General features: G+C 37.9%; 2 protein-coding genes across 5 annotated transcripts in view; one reads left to right on the top strand and one right to left on the bottom strand.

Moving 5' to 3' along the window:
• Positions 1-48: 48 nt before the first annotated feature.
• LOC129721046 (ell-associated factor Eaf) lies at positions 49-13,355 on the top strand. Of its 2 annotated transcripts, none has more exons than XM_055673136.1 (6): positions 49-971; positions 1,048-1,189; positions 10,956-11,153; positions 11,220-11,679; positions 11,739-11,850; positions 12,431-13,355. In XM_055673136.1, exons 1-6 carry the CDS (start codon positions 770-772, stop codon positions 12,529-12,531), a joined length of 1,215 nt encoding a protein of 404 aa, XP_055529111.1. In that variant the 5' UTR covers positions 49-769; the 3' UTR covers positions 12,532-13,355. The 2 variants fall into 2 exon arrangements, with proteins under 2 accessions (XP_055529111.1, XP_055529110.1); XM_055673135.1 differs by having other exon boundaries at positions 50-971; positions 12,413-13,355.
• Positions 13,356-13,536: 181 nt separating this feature from the next.
• The window catches only part of LOC129721044 (hemicentin-1), a 57,201-nt gene continuing 50,418 nt past the window's right edge, over positions 13,537-20,319 (bottom strand). For all 3 annotated transcript variants that reach the window (XM_055673133.1, XM_055673134.1, XM_055673132.1), the window contains exons 4-7: positions 14,773-14,891; positions 14,557-14,701; positions 13,856-14,497; positions 13,537-13,800 (exon numbers count right to left, since the gene is read on the bottom strand). In XM_055673133.1, coding sequence (XP_055529108.1) covers positions 13,577-13,800; positions 13,856-14,497; positions 14,557-14,701; positions 14,773-14,891 — 1,130 coding nt within the window. In that variant the 3' untranslated portion in view covers positions 13,537-13,576. The remainder of the gene's footprint in view (positions 13,801-13,855; positions 14,498-14,556; positions 14,702-14,772; positions 14,892-20,319) is intronic.

The following is a 20,319-nucleotide window of genomic DNA, read 5'->3' as shown; positions in this document are numbered from 1 at the left end:
TTTCTCTTTCCGCACTGTTTTGCTCGTTTTGCAGGTTTTGCTAGGTAATCTGAGATCAGTATTGTATACCTTCGATTCATCTTCACCATGATAGGTCCGCGAAGTTATGTTGAAAGATTTCACAGAATACTAGTTTGGTGAAATTAGTCAGTAGTTTGATTGCAGGCATCATATACTCCGTAAAAAAAATATTTCCAATAAATGGAGAGTACGTCAGGTGTATTTTAAAATTGAAAGAGTCACGTATCTGCTCGCACCGTTCGAAACCTATCGATGTGTCATGTCAGCAATTTCAAAGCAAGCAAATCCCAGCATAGCAAAGTTGCAACGAGCCAGACATTCTCTATATCGACGTACGAGCTAAATATTGGTGCATAGGTTCTGAAGACGGCAGCTGCCAGCTGCTCTACCGTGAATTCCTTTGAAACTGTACTGCTCCTAAGAAGCTGGTGGTTCCGGAAGTGGTTGTGTTAGTCCGTGATTTTCCACTTCACCTTGCCAAGATTTTGTGTTGTTCTCGTTCAATTGCCCCCTCCTGTTGCATACATTAAACAAGCGGTGGAAAAAGGTGACTAGACAGGGAGATCCGGGTTGAACATATCTCTTAACTTGATCACATTTTGATGCAAGAATTGTTTGAGGCGACTAGATTTATCGTAATTGTCGAAACAATCGAAATGACTTAATTGTAGTTCGATTGAATGCTATCCATAGGACGAGTGCTATTTTAATCTTTCTTCCGAAACCCGGACGAATTAAGACTGCTTCAATGAGGAAGATGGACAATAGGTTAAATTTGGACTCGGAGGTCCGCGAGTTGAAGTTGGGGTCCACTTTTACCAATCCGTCCCCGCGAACGGTTTATCATACTTTGAAGTACGATTTCAAACCAGCTAGCGTGGACGTAAGCAAACCAGCAACCCTTGAGGTTGGTTCCAACAAACAGGTGACAGTTACCGTACCGCATCTAGGTGAGTTTTTTTGGTAAATTGCTAAAATTTATTTGTGCCTAACGTACACCTCTTCGTATTTTACGCTATTCAACAGATGGTTCCGGAGTACCCAATACAGTGTTCAAAGGTAACCAACGAGACTACAGCAGGAAGGAATGTGTGCTCATCATCGATCGGGTAACGGGCGAAATCACGCTCGAAAAATTAAATAGTAACGTGCAAGTCAAAAAGACAAGGTAAGTAAATTGAACGTCGTTTTTTTAAAATTTGGTATTCTGTCTGGAAAGGATAATTTTCATGGGAGAACAAAATAATTGCAAGGTTCCACAATCAATCAAATCTTTTAATCAAATCTATCTAAATAAATTGAAAGAGAAAGCATCTAACAGGCAATTGCTTAGATTGAAGGTTACAGAATAGTTTGCAGTTGAACTGTAGAACTGTAAAAGTCTTCATTGTCCGGTTCTTCAAAATTTTGGTTTTGTCTATCTTCATAAGTAAAGAAGTAAAAACCAACTATAAATTTACCACTTTCGAATTAATGCAACGTATTATGTTTTCTGTCTACAACGTTTTGCTGGAACATGTGTTTTATATGTATGATTCTTATTTCATTTTTTTTTTATCAGAAATGCTTCTATGATTTTGTACTTAGATTGGATTTTTTACAATCACAATCTTTTTCTCTTTAATTCTAACTACTTTTTATTTCACCTTCAGAATTGTTGTCAATTTCGCAATTGGTTATAGAAATTATAATTTCTGGGTTTTTTGGGTTTACATTTTCTAAAACAAAATTCTGCAGGATTTTTGAAGTTTTTACAGAATACGAATATACAAGTTTTTTTTTACTTCTCGCATTCTCAACGATTTTAATTCAAGTTAAGATAATTTTCTTACTTTAATTCTGTTCTACAGACTAATTCTTTAAAAGAGCGTAAAAGTATTGTAGCTCAGAAACCATTGATTGTAAAAAAAGACTGTCTGTGAACGTAAACTTGGAAGTTTTAACGCAATTTTTGATAAAAAGTTCAGCATAAAAAAATGAAAAATATTTTTTATAGAAGGTTGTTTTTAAAAAATATTTAATTTCGACATTTTTCAAATTATTTGTATTCTAATGATTTAAAATTGTAAATTCTCTAGAACGGAAGCAGATATAATTTGGAGTCAAAGAACAACTTGTGAAGCATTTTGAATCGTTCAAATTAAACAAACAAATATGTTGTCAACCACTTTCCTTTTTGAGAAAACATTAAAATTCATTCTTAATTGTGCCATATTTCAACGTTTTTGCTTCAAAAATGTTTTTTTTTCACATTTTTTGAATATTTAAAGGCTGTATCTTGTAGAAAGTTTTTTCAGCTTTCGAATTAAATCGATAGAATTGCTCTAAGTTGTATACATTTGAAGTGAGAGTCATTCTAGGGAAGAGTATTAATGAGACTTTAAAGTTGAATAACTCTGAGTAGATTAACGTTGGAGCATATGTGTAGAAGAGTTTTTATTATCAGATGCAGCCCCTGAGACACTTCTATCAAGGAACCAATCACCCAGTATTATATAAAAAAAATGAAAATTATCTTTAAACTTGAAAAAAAAAATCTGGATGGAGAACTTAAAATTTTTACATGAAGCTTCTGGCGACTAACATTCTACATGCATCCGTTTATCAGATGTTTCAATATAGAGTTTAAAAATTCCAGTTTTCTATGAAATTATGTTTTTTTGTGATTTATTTTTGGTTCTCCTGCAGCAAATACAGATTTAAGAATATACGATCAAGAATGAGTTGCGTTGTTCTTTGACATCAGGAAGATAAGATGAATTACAACGGATGACGTCTTTTTCATCCTTCGAATTACCCATGGAAATAAATCTCCGTGAATGTGAACATAACGATAACTTCTGAATTATTAATTCAATCTTTCTGATGTCAAAGATATTTTTCATTTCTTTATCCTGGACTTTTAAAGGTTACGTTATAACTTTCTTTCTTTGAAAAAAAAAAAAACCCAAAATTAATCCACCTAGCGGTCAGACCCAGCCTTTCTCATTCAAACTTTTATTTGTAAAAATAGATTTACATTAACGCTTCAATCCAATAAATGTATATTCACTCTTTAGGTTCTAAAATATGATGTTGATGTTGTAATCTATACATATGAAAATGAAAGCCGGTCTGTCTGTCTGTCTGTCTGATCCATATGGGTTCGAAAACTACCGAACCGATCGACGTGAAAATTTGTATGTAGGGGATTTTGATGCCGATAAAGGTTCCTATGATGGTTTGAGACCCCTCCCTCTTCTGGAAAGAAGGGGTCCCATACAAATGAAACATAAATTTCTGCACAACTGAAGAACTAACCGAGTAAATGGAACAAAACTTAGCATGTGAATGTTTTTAGAGAAAACAAATATGTGCATAATGGTTTGACACCCCTCCCTCTTGTATAAGAAAGGGGTCCCATACAAATGAAACACAAATTTCTGCACATCTCGAGAACTAATCAACTAAATGGAACCATATTTGGCAGGTAAATATTTTTAGTGGTAAAAAATATGCCCATTATATTTTGACACCCTTCCTTATTTTGAAAGGGAGGGGTGCCATACGAATGAAACACAAATTTCTACACATCTCGAGAGCTAACCAACTAAATGGAACCATATTTGGCAGGTAAATGTTTTTAGTGGTAAAAAATATGTCCATAATATTTTGATACCCCTCCTTCTTTTGAAAGGGAGAGGTGCCATACAAATGAAACACAAATTTCTGCACATCTCGAGAACTAACCGAGTAAATGGAGCCAAATTTAGCATGTGAATGTTTTTAGTGGTAACAAATATGTCCATAATGGTTCGACACACCTCCTTCTTCTGGAAGAGAGGGGCTCCATACAAATGATACACAAATTTCTGCACATCTCGAGAGCTAACCAAATCAATGGAACCATATTTGGCAGGTGAATGTTTTTAGTGGTAACAAATTTGTTCCATAATCGACCTCAGGCAACATTTTGGATTGTAAGATGGCAACTTCCGGTTTCTGGAAAACAGCCAAAATGGCCGATTTCCAATATAATAATATCCGGATCTAGAAAGATACACAGGAGCTAAAATCGATCGAAATTGTCTTCAAATGCCATGATGAAATCCAAAATGGCAACTTTCGGTTTCGGAAAAACAGCGACAAACGACCAGATACCACTCAATATGGGTATTTCCGGAACCGTAATTATGCACTGGAGCCACAAATCGACTTCAGACAACATTTTGAATTGTAAGATGGCAACTTCCGATTTCTAGAAAACAGCCTGAAATGGACGATTCCCATTAAATATGAGTATCTCCGGAACCAGAAAGATGGACAGAAGCTGGAAATTGATCACAGACACAATCTCGAATTTTAAGATGGTTACTTCCGGTGTCTGGCAAATAGCCGGAAATGACCAAATACCATTCAATATGAATGTTTTCGGAACCAGGATTACGCTCAGATGACAGAAATTGATTTCACAGGCAATTTTAAAGTCCAAAATGACGACCTAAAGCGACCAAATACCACCCAATATGAGTATCTCTGGAGCCTGAGTGTTGCAAGAAGCTAAAAATTTACCTCAGACACCATTATGAATTGTAGGATGGCAACTTCTGGTTTCTGGAAAACAGCCAAAAATGGCCGATTCCCGTCTAACATGAGTATCTCCGGATCTAGAATTTTAAACAGCAGCTGAAATCGACCACAGACCCCATTTTGGATTCTAGGTGACGACTTCCGGTTCCTGGGAAAATGATGACGCATGACGGCCAGAAATTATTTTAAATACCATTTTGAAATCCAAAATGGCGACTACCGGTTTATAAAAAACAGCCTAAAATAAATAAAGGCTATCCAATATGAGTATCTCTGGAACCAGAATGATGCAAGGAGCTAACAATTGACCTCAGGCACCATTTTGAATTGATAAATGGCAACTTCTAGGAAACAGTCGAAAATGACCGAATAATACTCAATATGGATATTTCCGTAATCGAGATGATGTATAGAAACCAAACATTGACCCTGGACACCCTTTTGAATTTAAAGACAACCATTTTTTGTTTCTGGAAAACAATCAAAATAACTAAATACCTCCCAATGTGGGTATTTCCGGTGTTAGATTGATGCCAAAAAATCTGCTGGAAATGACCGAATACCACCCAATATCAATATATTCAGAATTAAGGCGATGTACAGAAGCCAAAAGTCGGTGATGTTGTCATTTCGATAAAACCAATCATTTTAAACGATTTGTTATTTGACCTTGATCATATCCTATGGCCGATTCGTTGTGCATTTGCAGATTTTAAACACATCGCAAGGAATCAATGAATTTGGAACGTTCAAATAGTACGATACCTCATTTAAATTATGTTGAGGCCACATATATCGATCAAAGCAGGTATAGTTTTGAATAGTCTTTGAAGTTCTTTTCTTTCTATAACTGTTGAGCCAACTGTCAAATTGTTATGAAGTTTTTTTGTTTGTAAGTTTGCAAGATGACTCGTTCGTATGGCACTAGTAATGTTCTAATAAGTCATGTAATCTTCGAGATAATAGACTTTCGTTGTTTTATAAACCATTTAATACATAACGGTTGCTTAAGTTCGATTATAATCAAATGAAATGGGAACGTATAGGGCAGCCAAAATTTGAAACCACGTGTTCAATCATAATTCATCAGGTAACCCTTAACTAGCCCGCTCATCTGATGATAATATTAATCAAATCGGTTGTGTAGTTTCTGAGATAATGAAGTTTCGTGATTTTCACATTTCGGTACATTACAGACGAAGTTACAGTTCGACTGAAGTGAAATTCGATAGGGTGTTAAGAGGCAGCTAGACCTTTTTTTTGACACTAATTTTGTGGAAATCAGGTCAGCCATCTTTGAGAAAAGTGAGTGAGTTTAGGTAGTCTTGTGAATATTTTACTTTTCATAGCTGGATTTCACATTTTTAAACATAACAGGCAAAGTAATAGTCCGATTGCAAAACAAATCAATAGGGTCTTATGGGGCAACTAGACCTTCCATTTGACACTGATTTTATGAGAATCGGTCCAGCCATCTCTAAGAAACATGAGTGAGATTAAACAGTCTTCAAAACACGTTTCTTTTCATAACTTTTGAACCACAAGTTTAATTTTCATAAAGTTCAAAAGTTAAGGGTTTTTCAGGTAGCCCGTTCATTTGAAACCAATTTTGTTCAAATCGGTTATGTAGTTTTTGAGATAATGATGTTTCATGATTTTTACATTTTGATACATAACCTCTAAACTAAAAATCCGATCACAATGAAATTTAATAGGGTCTTATGGGGCACTAAGACCTTTCATTTGCAATTAATTTCATGAAAATCGGTCCTGCCATCTTTGAGAAAAGTGAGTGAGAATAAAAATCTGCACATACACACACACACACACACACATACAGAAAATGCTCAGCTCGTCGAGCTGAGTCGAGTGATATATGCCATTCGGCCCTTTGGAGCACTTTTATACTTTCGGTTTTGCAAGTGATTGCTATACCTTTCTAGGAGAAAGGCAAAAATCAATTCTATTTTTTTTTTTGTAAATTAAAATTTAGTGTTCATTAAAATTTTTTGTTTTTCGTAAAACACTATTAGTTTCTCACACATTATTTTTAGATGGTTGTACAACTAATGGTTTCTGAGCTATTATGCTTTGGATAAAACTTAGGCCATAATGCCTGCGCCATTTTCTTAAGACTAATGAGTCTAAAAAACCAATCGATTTGAAAATTTATAAGTTGTGGTTTTAAGGCTAAGAAAGGTTCTCATGACGGTCTGACACCCTCCATCTTCTGTGAGGGAGGGGTCCCATACAAATGAAACACAAATTCCTGCATAACTCGAGAACTAATCAAGCAAATAGAACCAAATTTGGCATGTGGATGTACATATGTAAGGGTAATAAATTTTTATTCCAATACAAATGAAATCCAATTTTTTGCACAACTCAAGAACTATTCAAGCAAATGAAACCAAATATGGCATGTGAAGGTTTTCGGGAGCAAGAAATGTTTCTATGATGGTTTTGACACACCACCACAGTCTGGAAGTGGAAGGGGGGCGGGGTCTCCCGGGCACATAAAACAGATATTTCAACCGTTTTTTCGGAAATAGCCTAATATCGAATGCAGACTCCATTTTTGAATTCAAGATGCCGACTTCCGGTTTCAGGAAAACAGCCAAAAGTGTCTAAATACCACCCAATATGGGTATTTTCGTAATCGTGATGATGAACAAAAGCCAAAAATCGACCGCAGACACCATTTCGATTTCTAAGATGGGGAATAATATCAACGTATTGCTAACTGGAATCGATTGGGATGCTGTCTTGGACACGGTTGACGTAAATACTGTTGCCTTAAGGCCTTAACACAGTGGATACGTTGCGACTGCGTTTGCGGCAATTCGACAGTTAGCCTATACAATTTCTGTCAAATTAACGACAACGCAACGCAAACGTATTCATTGTGTTTGGGCCTATTCGAAGTTAGATCGACACGACCCAAAAAGGACCATCCCTGTCCTACATGAATTGACCTGGCTGAACCCCACATTACGACGCCTTAAGGTGAATCGGGACGTGGTCACGATCGACTCGAATTTTGCAATCTAATTTTTTCTTGATTTATGAAGACTACGTACATGAAACTTTGATCAATTGTTTTCACAACTGTTGCATGCCTGAAGTAGCAATTTGAGTGCTGTTTATTTAGTGGAAGCCGAATTTTCTACGATCAAAAGAAGTGAGTATTACTTCTGCAGCGGCAAAAGTACCAAGCAAATCCGCCTACATCAACTAGCTTGGAGTATCGGAACTGAGCTGTGATAATTCCTTACCTTGATTCTCTTGTAAACTCACTGGAAACACGGTTCAATGAAGATAGTGCACCTGTCTACGCGTTATCCTTGCTGCATCCCGCTAACGTAATACGCATGTCGTTGGAAGAGTTCAAGCGCAAAACCGAAAATTTCGTAATTTTTTATGAAGTTGACAATTTTGTTTGGGAGGCGGAAGTTTTGTATTAATATTGCAGCAGTATGAGAGCAGACTGTAAGAACTTGGAAGAGTTGGATTATATAGACCTGCTAGCTAAAGCCCGTTCTTTCTTCCCTGCGACTGAGAAAGCAGTTAAAACTGCACTGGCTCTATAATGGAAACATGCATGATTGAATGCTCGTTCAGCACATTACGTCGGGTAAAAACCTGGCTGAGGACAACAATATTTGAACAGCGGTTGAGTCTGCTTGCTGAGTGGTCATCGGCAGATGGTCAACAACAAATGTGGAAAGACACATGAACCGCTTCCGGAACGTTTGACGTTTGATGCCCGAAGATTTTATTGAGAATCTTGACTGTGTCTTCAATCTTCACGTCCTTGGGAAGCTTTGACAGGATGTAGTTGAGATAGCGGCTGTGCGAAAGGGTGTCCAGCTTCCGGAGAAGTAAACGTACCTTCGCCGCATTATTTAGCTGGCCTGCATCGTTCTCGAAGAACGTAACTCCGTTTTCTTCGTCGAAGACAAACTCTATGATGTTTGAAGAGAGGGACTCCAAAATCTGCTCCGGGGTTCGATACTGACGCTGCTGCTGCTGGACCGCTATCCGCTGTAAAATTTGGGCCATCTTGTGAATCAAATCTTGAATTCCCGGTTGCGGCTGCTGATCAACTCTATCTTCTGCCATGTTCGTGGATTCTTGAGATCCTCGTCGCCAAAATAATATGTCCAAAGGTTTAAATGAACTTAAGAAATTTTAGTAAATAACATCTATTTATATTCGAGGTTGGACAAAGAATAATCAAATCTTCTATTTGAAATTCTGGCCACGCCCATGCTTGTTCAACTACAGAATTCTGAAAATCATAGTTTGGGGAAATATTGACAATCATGTCCGCGAAAAAACGCGAGTTCTTCTCTCTGTACTATATAAAAATAAAACTGAAAAATAATTAAATATATACATAAACTCAAATTTGAAATTTATTTTTCGCTTAGCATCTCAGGTGCATCTATGAACGTGTCGCTGCATGATTATGTTTTTGCATTTATGAGTACTTATGCTTCATTACGGTCCAGAATTTTTTTTTTATGTAGGACTACGTCTTTGTTTTCTATACTAGATTACACTTTGTGAAATTAAAAATGAAACTGGCAAATGTTGCGACAGATTTCATACGATTATAGCGAGCGAACGACTTAATGCATCTTAGTCATTTATATGTCGGTGGATAGATAAAATGTGTAACAATTTTTTGATATAATGTTTAACATTGTTGCTTTACTGCTTAGTGGTGAAAAAAAGTGAAAAGTTCCAAGGTCAGGGCTTGCTTGGTTATTGGCTTGCTTCCCGAGCACAGATAACAATAACATGTACGAATTAAATTCCACTGCTTACATATTTTGACTCAACAAAGTTTTTTGGTTTGTTCCTCTTTCTCCAAGCTGTGTGGCCACGCCCTAATGGCAAAAATCTACGCTGAACTCGATACAAAAGACTGCGTGTAGAAAATTCAGCTTCAGTTTAGTTTGTCACACAACAGCGAGTGGAGTATAGCTGTTAGAGGTACGCGACATTGAGAAACGAGAGCTGAATACGAGTCAACTTCCAAGCACTACGGAGCATGTTACCTTTTTTCTGCATACGGCAGCAACAGTTACCATCGTACGCTGCAGGATATTTTGCTGGCACAGCAAAATTATTCAATGCTACCGGTGGTGGTGCGATCATCAGCGTTCTGTAGCACGAATATTATGGAATCGGTTCTTTTCAGAACTATAGATGCTTGAAGATAAGAGTTATGAGAATTTTCGCAACTACTACTAGTGTAAAATTTTCATGTATTCATGCATGCACAATAACGACCATCAAATATAAACGGTAGTGTTGCCTATGAACAGTTTATCGCAGCATATAATATATACATTTAGTCCTACGTCACCATTTCATACAACCCCCAGGGCTGTATACCTTGTAGTATTTGTAAAATTTGAACCACTGCGACCATTGTTTTGATCTCTTTCGGTATACGATCCAGATACAACACTGGATAAATTAAAAAGTGTTTGGAAAACTTCAATGAAAGAATCCAGTGATATGATTACGAAGAACATAATTTTAAAACTCATTTTAACAAAAAAAAAAAACATGCAGATTTTTATTTCAGTTTTCTTTCACATCGCAAAACTTAGTTTTAAATTAGCAGATAACTTTACTAAATTCATAGAAAAACAATACTTGAAACTGTTGAAAATAGTAAATGCATGAAGAAAAAATGAAATGACGATCAGACAAGAATTTACATTTCACGAATCCGAAGGAATCGAAGGTAAACATTTTTCTGTTCTGTTCGATGCTCTTTAAACATTTCGTCCAAATTCAGTTGAACCTGAGAAAGCATTTTTCTCAGCTAGAATCATTCTTAATAAAATCCGCTGCGGTTTGGGCGACGAAACTTTGACCGTGCTACCAGCTATTTAAATTTCACTTTCTGTTACTCGCACATCAGTTGGTACCACTAGAAGGTAGGGGTTCGGTAGCTGGAAGGCAGAGGTTCACTAGTGGGAACTGTTATGCGCCTTGGTCCAGTCATTAACCAACCATCAACTACATGCACAATTAACACAAACTGTATTTCATTTGAAAGATTGATCTGTTCTCTAAACGTGTTCAAATCGTTTCAAAATTTCAAGTATAGTTGGTTAACTGTAATCAAAGTTTAGATGTCAGGTGATCCCAAACGGCATCACCCGCGGGGAATGAGTTAAGTTTCTGAAAGAAATATCTTTACTAGTAGGAAAATTCACAGGAACGAATGGTTCACAGGATTAATCTTTAATTTTTTTCAGTTTGAGCTCTAGGGCAAATCCTTACCATTGTTATCAGACAAATCCTTCAAATTAATAGCATACTCCTTATATTTATTCTAGAACTGAAAGTAAAGTTGTTCAGCCCCCGCCACCGCCGCCTCAGATCAAGGTGGAGAACTCGACAGCGCGACAAAGCTCCAAAACCAAGATCACTACCGGTTCCCGCAAGAACAACCCCATCAGCTTCGTGCCAAAACATTCGCCATTGCAAAACTCGCCCTCCTACCATCCCAACAAGAGCCCGCTATCCGCACCGGTGTACGTAAACTAGTCATGATTTGCATTGATTCAGACGGTACTAACGTAACTTATCGATCATTACAGCTGGAATGCCAACAATACTCAGCAGACATTGCCGAGCATTCCGATCATCGGCCTGGATGATGGAAACGATTTTATGGCAGTGCCTTCGTCCTCGCTTCCCCAGGCACAGGCGCAGATGCAACGGCAGGAGCTGCAACAGCAGCAGCAGCAGCAACAACAAATGCACTACAATCACAACAATAGTGGCAGCAGCAGTAGCAGCAGTGGATCTATAAACAACAGCGGCGCCAACCATCACACCAGCAATAGCAACAACAGTAGCAGCAGTAACAATCATCATCAAAACAGCACCAATAGCCACGGGGTCAGTGGAGGAATGCATAGCAGCTCATCCATGGTTGCAGGCCTCGGAAACAATAGCAATCACCACAATCCGTACAACAATCATCACGGGGAATCAAATGTGGAGGTTAGCCTGCCGTCCAGGGCACACGCTTCTCCACCGCGGAACACCGGATTTGTAAGTTTGAATATGGTAGCTTTGGTAATATTTATTCTACGATGGTTCATCATTTTTAGCCTACTGGTGTACTAAGTTCTTCGAGCTCAGACTCGAGCGGTTCCAGCGACAGTGACAGTGGCTCTGAGTCTGATAGTACTACTGAGGATAACAATGATTCTCCGGTAAAAGGTAAGAAATCTGAGTCAGGTGGGTGCTTTCGGTGGTGATTGAAAATGCTTTTTGAAATATGTGTGTGCAGTAATTCACTTGTTGAGCGACATTTTTTGATAATGTATATAATTCGTTTCATCATGGTTTTAATGTTTGTTGTTTCTTGAGTCAGTTGTTAAGTTTTCAATTTTTGTTTGATAGTTTATCCTATCATTTATCATAATGACATTATATTTTTCTCTGCGGAGAAATCCAATTTAGTTTGAAAAATATCATATTGAATTACCTACTTATCAAACATCTCGAATGTGGCCAAATAATCTGCACTGTAACATACTAGCTAGCACCAGATACTAAGCCAACGTTTCCTATCTTCTTTCTTTACACTTTTTTTCCGAATCACACTGTATGTATCTACGATCATCAACAAACAATCGCTTGTCTTTGGCCGGTGGTATCTTCTGTCACTTCTTCAACACTTTACCTGCATAACTGTGCATTGTGTGCTTTCGCGATCGATTACGTGTGTGCACGGGTTGGAATCGGTTCACTCTGCAACACTCGTCCGCACACATGACAGATCTGTTTTTCGATCTAGGGTCAACCCGGTCGGAGGGGGTCAACAACGCTCGTACGCTTCCTACGGATCTGCTGACAGAGGATCTGTGCCTGTCGGAGTCCAACTCAGATTCGGACTAAGGCTGCACATGTTCGTTTGGCGCGAAAAGAGCTAATCACGTACAGATATATTACAGGTAAACCTGGAACTATTTTTGTAGGAATACACTATTTATGTTGAGATGGAATTATACCAATATATCGCAAAGAATATGGGGAAGTCGCATGGAGGCAGCAGTGATCTGTCGGAGTCAAAAGCTGCAGACAAAATGTAGCGTAAATGGTTTTATCCTGTCTAGATTTGTATAATAGGGCGCTGCCAAATAAAAAAAAAACACTAAGCATACATAAGAGCAGGTTCGCAAGTAGACAGAATTTCTAATTTCCTTTTAGCGAGTTTATCTCTCACTTACTACTATGCGGTAGAGGAATCGATATGTTTGTATGTTATTTTATTCTAGTGCTTATTATAAAATTGTTTTTTTTTTCGCCTCTCCAGATTCAGATACGTGTTTGCGTCAATTACGTCTAGTTTTTTTTTGTGTATTACTTATATTTAACACCCAATCGTTAGTGTAAATCATTTCTTTCTTCTCATCTTTGAGACAGGGTGGCAGTGTTTACGGGAACTGTGCTTGAACCTTGTTTGTTTTGAGTTCTCTGTTGTTTTTCACACACACAGATACGCACGCATAGTGTGTGTGTACTCGAGACAGTAACGGAAAGACAGACTAATTTGATTTCCACGTCGTTTGCGCGGGAGAGCTTTTAAATAATTTCCGCGAAGATCGCACTATTAGCAAATGTGTAAAGGAAATACAAGTTGTCTACGCTAAATTAATTACCATAATTATTGAAACGCATAATAAACCAGCAAATAAAGATATGTTAGTTGATTTGAATTAGTCGTAAACTTTAGGATTGTTTTCGGAACAAAAAGAAATTTAAAGCTAGGTTCGCTGAGTGATAGAGTCTTTAAGTTTGTTTGAATAAAGTAGAATGATTTTCCTCTTGCCAATCTATAGAATACGGTATAAACAGTTCTATTCTAGTTTTTTTTTTCGGAATGAATCAACAGCGTACATGTTCCACTTTATTGCAAATCGCATTTTATTCTCCCACATCTTCATTTACACCGAAGTAATAACATCAGTGTTAATAGGGTAGTCAGCAATCCTGTCGTTCGAACAGTAAGCCTGGATGCCGAGCTTTTAGATTCGCTAGTATGGAAGCTACTGTAGTCGTAGAAATCCCTCGAAATAACATTGTCCGTAATGTTAGGATCTTCATTCTCATCGGAGTAATCGATGGTTGTCTCCGTTGTTTGGTATCCTGGATCGGTAAGCTCAACTAAAAAGTTATAAGTTCAACAAAACAGAAATTTGACAAACTAAAAAAACCTAACCTTCTCCACCCGTTGCAAATCTGAGGATATTACTGGCATCGCTCCAGCCGTATTTGTTCCGTGCCAACACGACCACCTCATAGACACTGGCCGATTGTAGACCCTGCAGCGAGTATCCGGTACTGTGCAGTGGCCCTGCAGAACCATCCGATGGTATGATAAGCTCACTCCAGGCCAGGTTCGGGTAGCGCTTGTTTGGAGTGACATTACCCGAAGGTATCTTTCGAAATTTGAGCTTGTACTCAATGATAGTGGAAAAGCTCTCCACCTGCCAGATGAGGTTGTGCGTCGTTGGCAAAGACATTTCGGCTGATGGTTTAAAGGATGCCGGCATCGGTCGTCCCGTCAGCTCAAAATGGACACCCTTTATTCCAATTTTATTCTCCGCTTTGCACTCGTACTGGCCCAGATCAGCATCACGAAGATTGCGTATGAGAAGCGCGTGCCGGTAAACAGTATGGTATTGTGGTGCACTGACAATGTTGTCCTGCTTAGAGAATCGTCGATCCGATGGCAGAGGTAACCCATTGTGAAACCAGTGGACGGATGCGGTCGGTGCGGACGTTACGATGCACTCCAGCTGTGCACTTTGTCCGACTTTTGTGTGGACGGGTGTTGTTTTGGCGGTAACTTCCGGTAAAACTGAAGAAAATAAAAGTAATTATTAGGTTTACTAGAACTGCTTGGGGTTATGATCTTACAGTCGACGTGGACGTCTAGTACGGCGCTGGCTGGTTCACCGACGCCGTTTGTCGCGAGGCATTCAATGGGCCCTGCAAAATCTTTGTCCTCTATCAGCACGCTTATTTTGCGGCTGTTCTCGAAAGTCGCACTAGCGTTTTCGTTCTGTAGAATGAATAGAGAAGTAACATTGTTATTGGATGTTTGCTTTCAAATTTTTTGGTAGTTTTTTGTACCTTGAAATTCCACGTGATGTATGGTTGGGGTACTCCAGTTGTATCGCAAATGATTTCCAAAATGTGACCAACTTTGACTTGTATTTGGTTCGACGGGTATATGGAAACTGCTGGAGGGTCTGGAAAAAATTCTACAGTTAGTTATGTTTTAAGAGTACTTATTATAAAACTTATTGATTAAAAAAACACAGAAGACGAATCGGAACGTAGCACCAGAGCTTTGCTTTGCTTTGCAAACATTGATTTATCCTTAAGCAGGTTGCTGACCGGCACAGTGAAAGTCCTACTTCCGACTTATCTGTAGAAGCTCCTCTTGTCATTCCTAGCAAGGTTAACTTCTGCTCCTCGTGCTCGCGCTTCTTTCGACGGTGGACTCTATTTTCGACAGCTCTTGCCTGCCTGTATCTCTCCCGGTTCTTTTCGTCGTCGCTCCCTGCTGTTACGCTTTTTTCCACGCGTTGTATCTACTACCTCTCTCGCAGTCGTTTCATTGGTTCTGTAAACACTACTCCGCAGCTCATTTATGTCTTTCCCTCGTTCTTTCTGCTGTTTTGCGATCCGTTGATCCAGTTCTCTGGCTTATTCTTGTTCCAAGCCATCAGCTTTTAACCGCTGTATGTTGAAACGCATCGTCCTCTCTGTACGAGATATCAGCTCTATGCAATCTATTGTATGAATAATTGACGTTTTCAAAAATTTATTCTATGAGTCGATATTTCCTTGAGTCGATGGTCCCTTTGATATCGACTCCTCGAGGTTTCACTGTATAATTAATTAAAGATCGCTGTCCGGAAACAAATTTCTACGTTTTAATGAAAAAAGTCTCTGAGAACCGCGCCATTTGATTTGTTTCTTAGAAAAATGAACCAGAAATGCGTGTGAATATTGATTACTAACTGACCCGGCAAACTTCGATCCGGTAATTTTTTATCCTTTTTTTAATTAATTTGAAACATTATAAATTGATTCCACATAACGTTTGCATTAAAAAACGGATTTACCTTCACACGCACTTACGAAACTACCTATGCAGTATCAATTATAGTAACTCATGACTAGAGACAGTGGTAATTCGCGGCAAAAAAAGTCGAAATTCGCGGGTGGCAAAATAGAAAATATTCAAATATCGCGGTAATTTCGCGGCAACTTATATAAAGAGATTTTTTAGGTAAAATCAAGAATGAACTGTTCTATTTATTTTTATATGCGGTTATTTACCCGTACGATTCATAATTTCTTTGCATTATTACTAATTAAAAGTACATGCTTTATCAAATTGTATATAGTGCTATTGCAGTGTCGGCAGGCACGTATTAAGTTATATTGTATTCGTATTTGTATTTTGGTCAATTCATCTGACAATTTTGATATTATCTACATGAATATCTTAAATCTAAAACTATTGCAACTGTGACGGCGAAACCCCTCGATGCAGTGATACCGCTTGACATCGTTCTACATCCGTCGATGAGAATCACTGCGAAAAGAACACATAGCTCGGTAGACATATGAAGTGCACGCTCCAAGTGAAGTTATAAAAATCTTTAAGTAAAATTATTAAAATTCAATTATTTTATTACAATTATATTTCGATTGCCGAGTCAATTATTGAATTCACCAGTGAAACATTCAGTTCTGATTAGAATATTAAAATGTAAGTTCGATTCAATTTAACCTAAAATGCAAATGTATTAATAAGTAATTCTCCTAATGATAGTGGCCAATGTCGGTGACTCGTGTTACGACACTTTCAATTTCTAAGCAGAGTACACCAAATTATTGTAAGTGCCCTTAATATCATGCATACACAAGGGCGAACGAAGACTGATTTGAGCTGCAGGCGAAAATTTATTTTGGCGCCCCCCTCCATTTTTGCGTTTACAGTCAGGTTTTGTTACGCGGGGGATACGTATCTCGTAAAAACGTGTAAAACAACCGCGTTAATTAAAAAATCCGCGTAAAGTAAACCACCAAGAAAAGTTTTAGAAAAAACCCGAGACGCTGTACGACTACTATTCGAAATTGTCCTCTTTGACGGTTATTTTTGATCTTTCGGAGGGCGAAGGGTTTTTTGACAAAATCTTTTACTCAATAAATACTCAGAAGTTTTTGGTTACCAACCTGCGTTAACTTGAAAACTCGTGAAATTTTTTTTTAATTAGTGCGGTATCGTGTAAAAAAAACTGCGGTAATTCGAAAATTCGCGTAAAAAAACCTCGTAAAATAATCCGCGTTTAAAAAAACCGCATAAAAAAAACAGACTGTATATCAAGAGTTATGTTCGTCATCGGACCAGGATTCCAGAAAGTCCGGTCCGAAGTTTTTCCGGCTTCAATGTCCGATTTAATTCCGGACCGGACCAGGCGGAGCTATCTGGACCGGGTAATGTTTCCGACTTACAGATATCTTCATTTGCATTTCTATGAATGTGCGTAGTTTAAATCCAAGTAACATATTTTGAAGCAAATAGGTATGTGTTGGGGTGGCAATGACAGTATGGAAAAAATTTCATCATCGAATTTCAAAAACCGTATGTATATTTTGTTTATTGGCTCAAAAAACCATCTATGCAAAATTTCAGCTCATTCGGACATGATTTAGGAGAGCCTCAAAGCGCTCAAAGTTGTGATTTTTTAACCCTCGAAAATCTACCAAGGGAGGAGGAGTACATGAAATTGGGAAAATCGAAACTTTTTTCCGTTGCCTAATATCTTAAAAATACTTAAAATCAGTGGAAATCTAGTGGAGATCTAGTGTTATCTCGAAAAAATATGTTTATTTTTTCTTTTTTCTTTAATTTATATAATTTATCGTAATACCTCTAATAGTTTATAAAAGCGTAAATTATGTTTTAGTCTTTTTAATTTTTTCAATTATATTGGGGTTGGAAAGATAGAATGTGTTATGTTTGTTTGAAAAACCAAGCATCAATAAGCAAGCAAGACAGAAATCTAATATTGACAAACCACGATAGCTTAAAATTTTGGAAATTTCCTAGAACGCCGACAAGCTCATACCAACATAATATTAACTGTTATCAATTTTGAACATCACTAGAACTTAGCATGGCCTGTTGACAATTGGCGTTTTTCCCAATTGTTATCGTAAAAAAAACTTATATTAAAAATCTTTAAACACTCGCTACTCGCTAAATCAGTTCAGCAGTAAGAACTAATGGAAAAAATATTAAATTGAATTAAGAACAAATTCAGTTGACCCAAAGAAACTTGACGAAAGAGCTTCCAGTTCAGTCGATCAATGCTAAGTTTCGTGAAACTCTGATGATCAGGAGGAGATCATCTATTTTAATAATCATTACTCCTCATCAACTACGTGAGAGTAAAAAATAGCAGGCTCAATTAATTGTTGACATGGTGTTTATTATAAAAAGGAACATGTTTGTTAAATTTACAACGATTTTTGCAAGATTTCATTTCTACAAAGTGCAATGTTTTTAGTAAATGCACTCTATAAAATTTTTATTGCGTAAATATATTTATTTTTCGTGGCAGTACAGGTCGGTCTCGATTATCCGGAATTTTTTTTTTCTTGGTGTTCGTTTTAGTTTTATTTTTTTTTTGAAATCTTATCTTTACCATCCCTTCTTAAATATTTGTTACCATTTATGTCACTTCTGGTATGTTTGGAACATGCTCGAATTAAGTGAAAATAGTTACTGATCAATTTTTTTTGCTTCTCAAAATTTTACCCCTTTTCGCTGATTCAAAAAAATCAAAAGTTCATATTCAGTGGTTGAGAAACAACGTGTCACTCTAAATTTGACAAAAACAACACTTTAAGAAGTCAAGTAAAATTTCACAACAAAACTCGTTTTGAATTGTTTTGATACAATCAAACTATTTCTAACACACATAATAGCCTTTATGATTTGTTTTCATTAAAATAACGCTTGCTCGAAAAATTGACAATTTTCGTTCCTTGACTTTGAGCGGACCGAAACAAGCTTGTTCCTATTCTTGGCCGAACTGGACCGAAATCCAGACCCAACTTTTCTTTCCAATTTCGCACATATTGAACATTTGAGAGTGTTTTTTATTGACTCGATAAACAAGCCTGAAAATAATAGCCAACTAAGTTTGCCGAACTTATTATTGTGGTGCGAGTTTTGTTTTTTGTTTTTCAATCTTTTCGCTCCCACATTTGGCGCCCTCCAATGATTGACGAGCAGGCAACCGCCTGCTTCGCCTTCGCCTTAATCCGCCCCTGTGCATACATCCCGAATAATAAAAATAACTGCTTTCCAGTTGAAGCTAATCAAACCAATATTAAGTGCTGATTTTCTATCAAAAGTGGTGATATTCTTCTCTCTCACAATCTTCAAAATAATTTGTACGTAGGAACAATGGAAAGACAACACGATCTCACCGGTTTCAATTGCAAACGATGTAGTTTGCCAGATTCTGCAGATGATAATATGGTTGCATGTGATAGATGCCACGAATGGGAGCATTTCAAGTGTGCTGGAGTTGACGAGCGAATTGCCAGTAAATCATATTTGTGCCAAGAATGTCGCATTGCCAAACAATCGGCAGCCAAACCAGATACGTTTCAGAAGCCAGAAGAGACTGGCAAAAAATCTTCGGAGCCAACGAGTAAAGTTGGATCAAAACACGGATATAAAGTTCCACTCACACCTTCTGCTAATAGCACTGTGTCCAGTGGCCGAGCCGCACTGCAGGCCCAGATGAAGCTTATAGAAGAAGAGCAACGTATGCAAGAACAGCAGCTCAAGGAATTGGAGGAGCTTAGACGACGGGAGCTGAAAGAGGAGCAGCGTCAAATTGAAGAGCAACGAAAATTGAATTGAACGAGCTAAAAGAGTTTAAATCCAAACAGCAGTTGATCCGTCAACAAATTTTAGAGAAGAAGAACGATTTGATACAACAGATGTCAGCTTGTGGTAGTCATTTAGCATCAGAGCCTGTTCCAAATTGGCGTACAATTGATTGGTTGAATAATCTGAAGGTGGGTGATGATTGCGCTGGCAGCACAGCGAATGACAATGAAGCAATCGATGATGCTCTGTCGCTTTCGCGTACTGATTCGGCCGTCGGCAAATCTCTCGAGCGATCATTTAACGCGCCACAGGTAAATACAATTGGTTCCCAACAATTAGCTGCTCGCCAGGTGATGGGCAGAGAACTTCCATCCTTTAGTGGCCATCCAGAAGATTGGCCAATATTTATTAGCAGTTTCGAACAATCGTCAGCGGCATGCGGTTTTACAGAAGCGGAAAATTTGATTCGTTTACAACGAGCATTGAAGGGTCACGCGCTGGAATCGGTTCGAAATAGGTTGCTGCTACCAGCTGGTGTACCACATGTCATAAAGACTTTGCGTACACTATATGGGCGACCAGAATTACTTATACGGTCGCTGATGGAAAAGATACAACGGCTCCCACCCCCCAGGCATGATCGACTTGCAACTATTATGGAATTTGGACTAGCAGTCCAAAATCTTGTAGATCATCTTAAAGCTGCTCATCAGGTCAACCATCTTCCCAATCGTGTATTGATGCAGGAG

This window comes from Wyeomyia smithii, chromosome 2 (genome assembly GCF_029784165.1).
Source record: "Wyeomyia smithii strain HCP4-BCI-WySm-NY-G18 chromosome 2, ASM2978416v1, whole genome shotgun sequence".
NCBI lineage: Eukaryota > Metazoa > Arthropoda > Insecta > Diptera > Culicidae > Wyeomyia > Wyeomyia smithii.
The sequence above is the reverse complement of the archived record's forward strand: the minus strand, read 5'-3'. Positions and strand labels throughout refer to the sequence as shown.

Bases quoted from the DNA above. Each gene is read 5' to 3' on its own strand.
- LOC129721046 (XM_055673135.1), top strand. From the start codon at position 770: ATGAGGAAGATGGACAATAGGTTAAATTTGGACTCGGAGGTCCGCGAG. The intron at 1,190-10,955 runs GTAAGTAAATTG...TATTTATTCTAG, and splicing joins GTGCAAGTCAAAAAGACAAG to AACTGAAAGTAAAGTTGTTC. The intron at 11,851-12,412 runs GTAAGAAATCTG...CACACATGACAG, and splicing joins CAATGATTCTCCGGTAAAAG to ATCTGTTTTTCGATCTAGGG.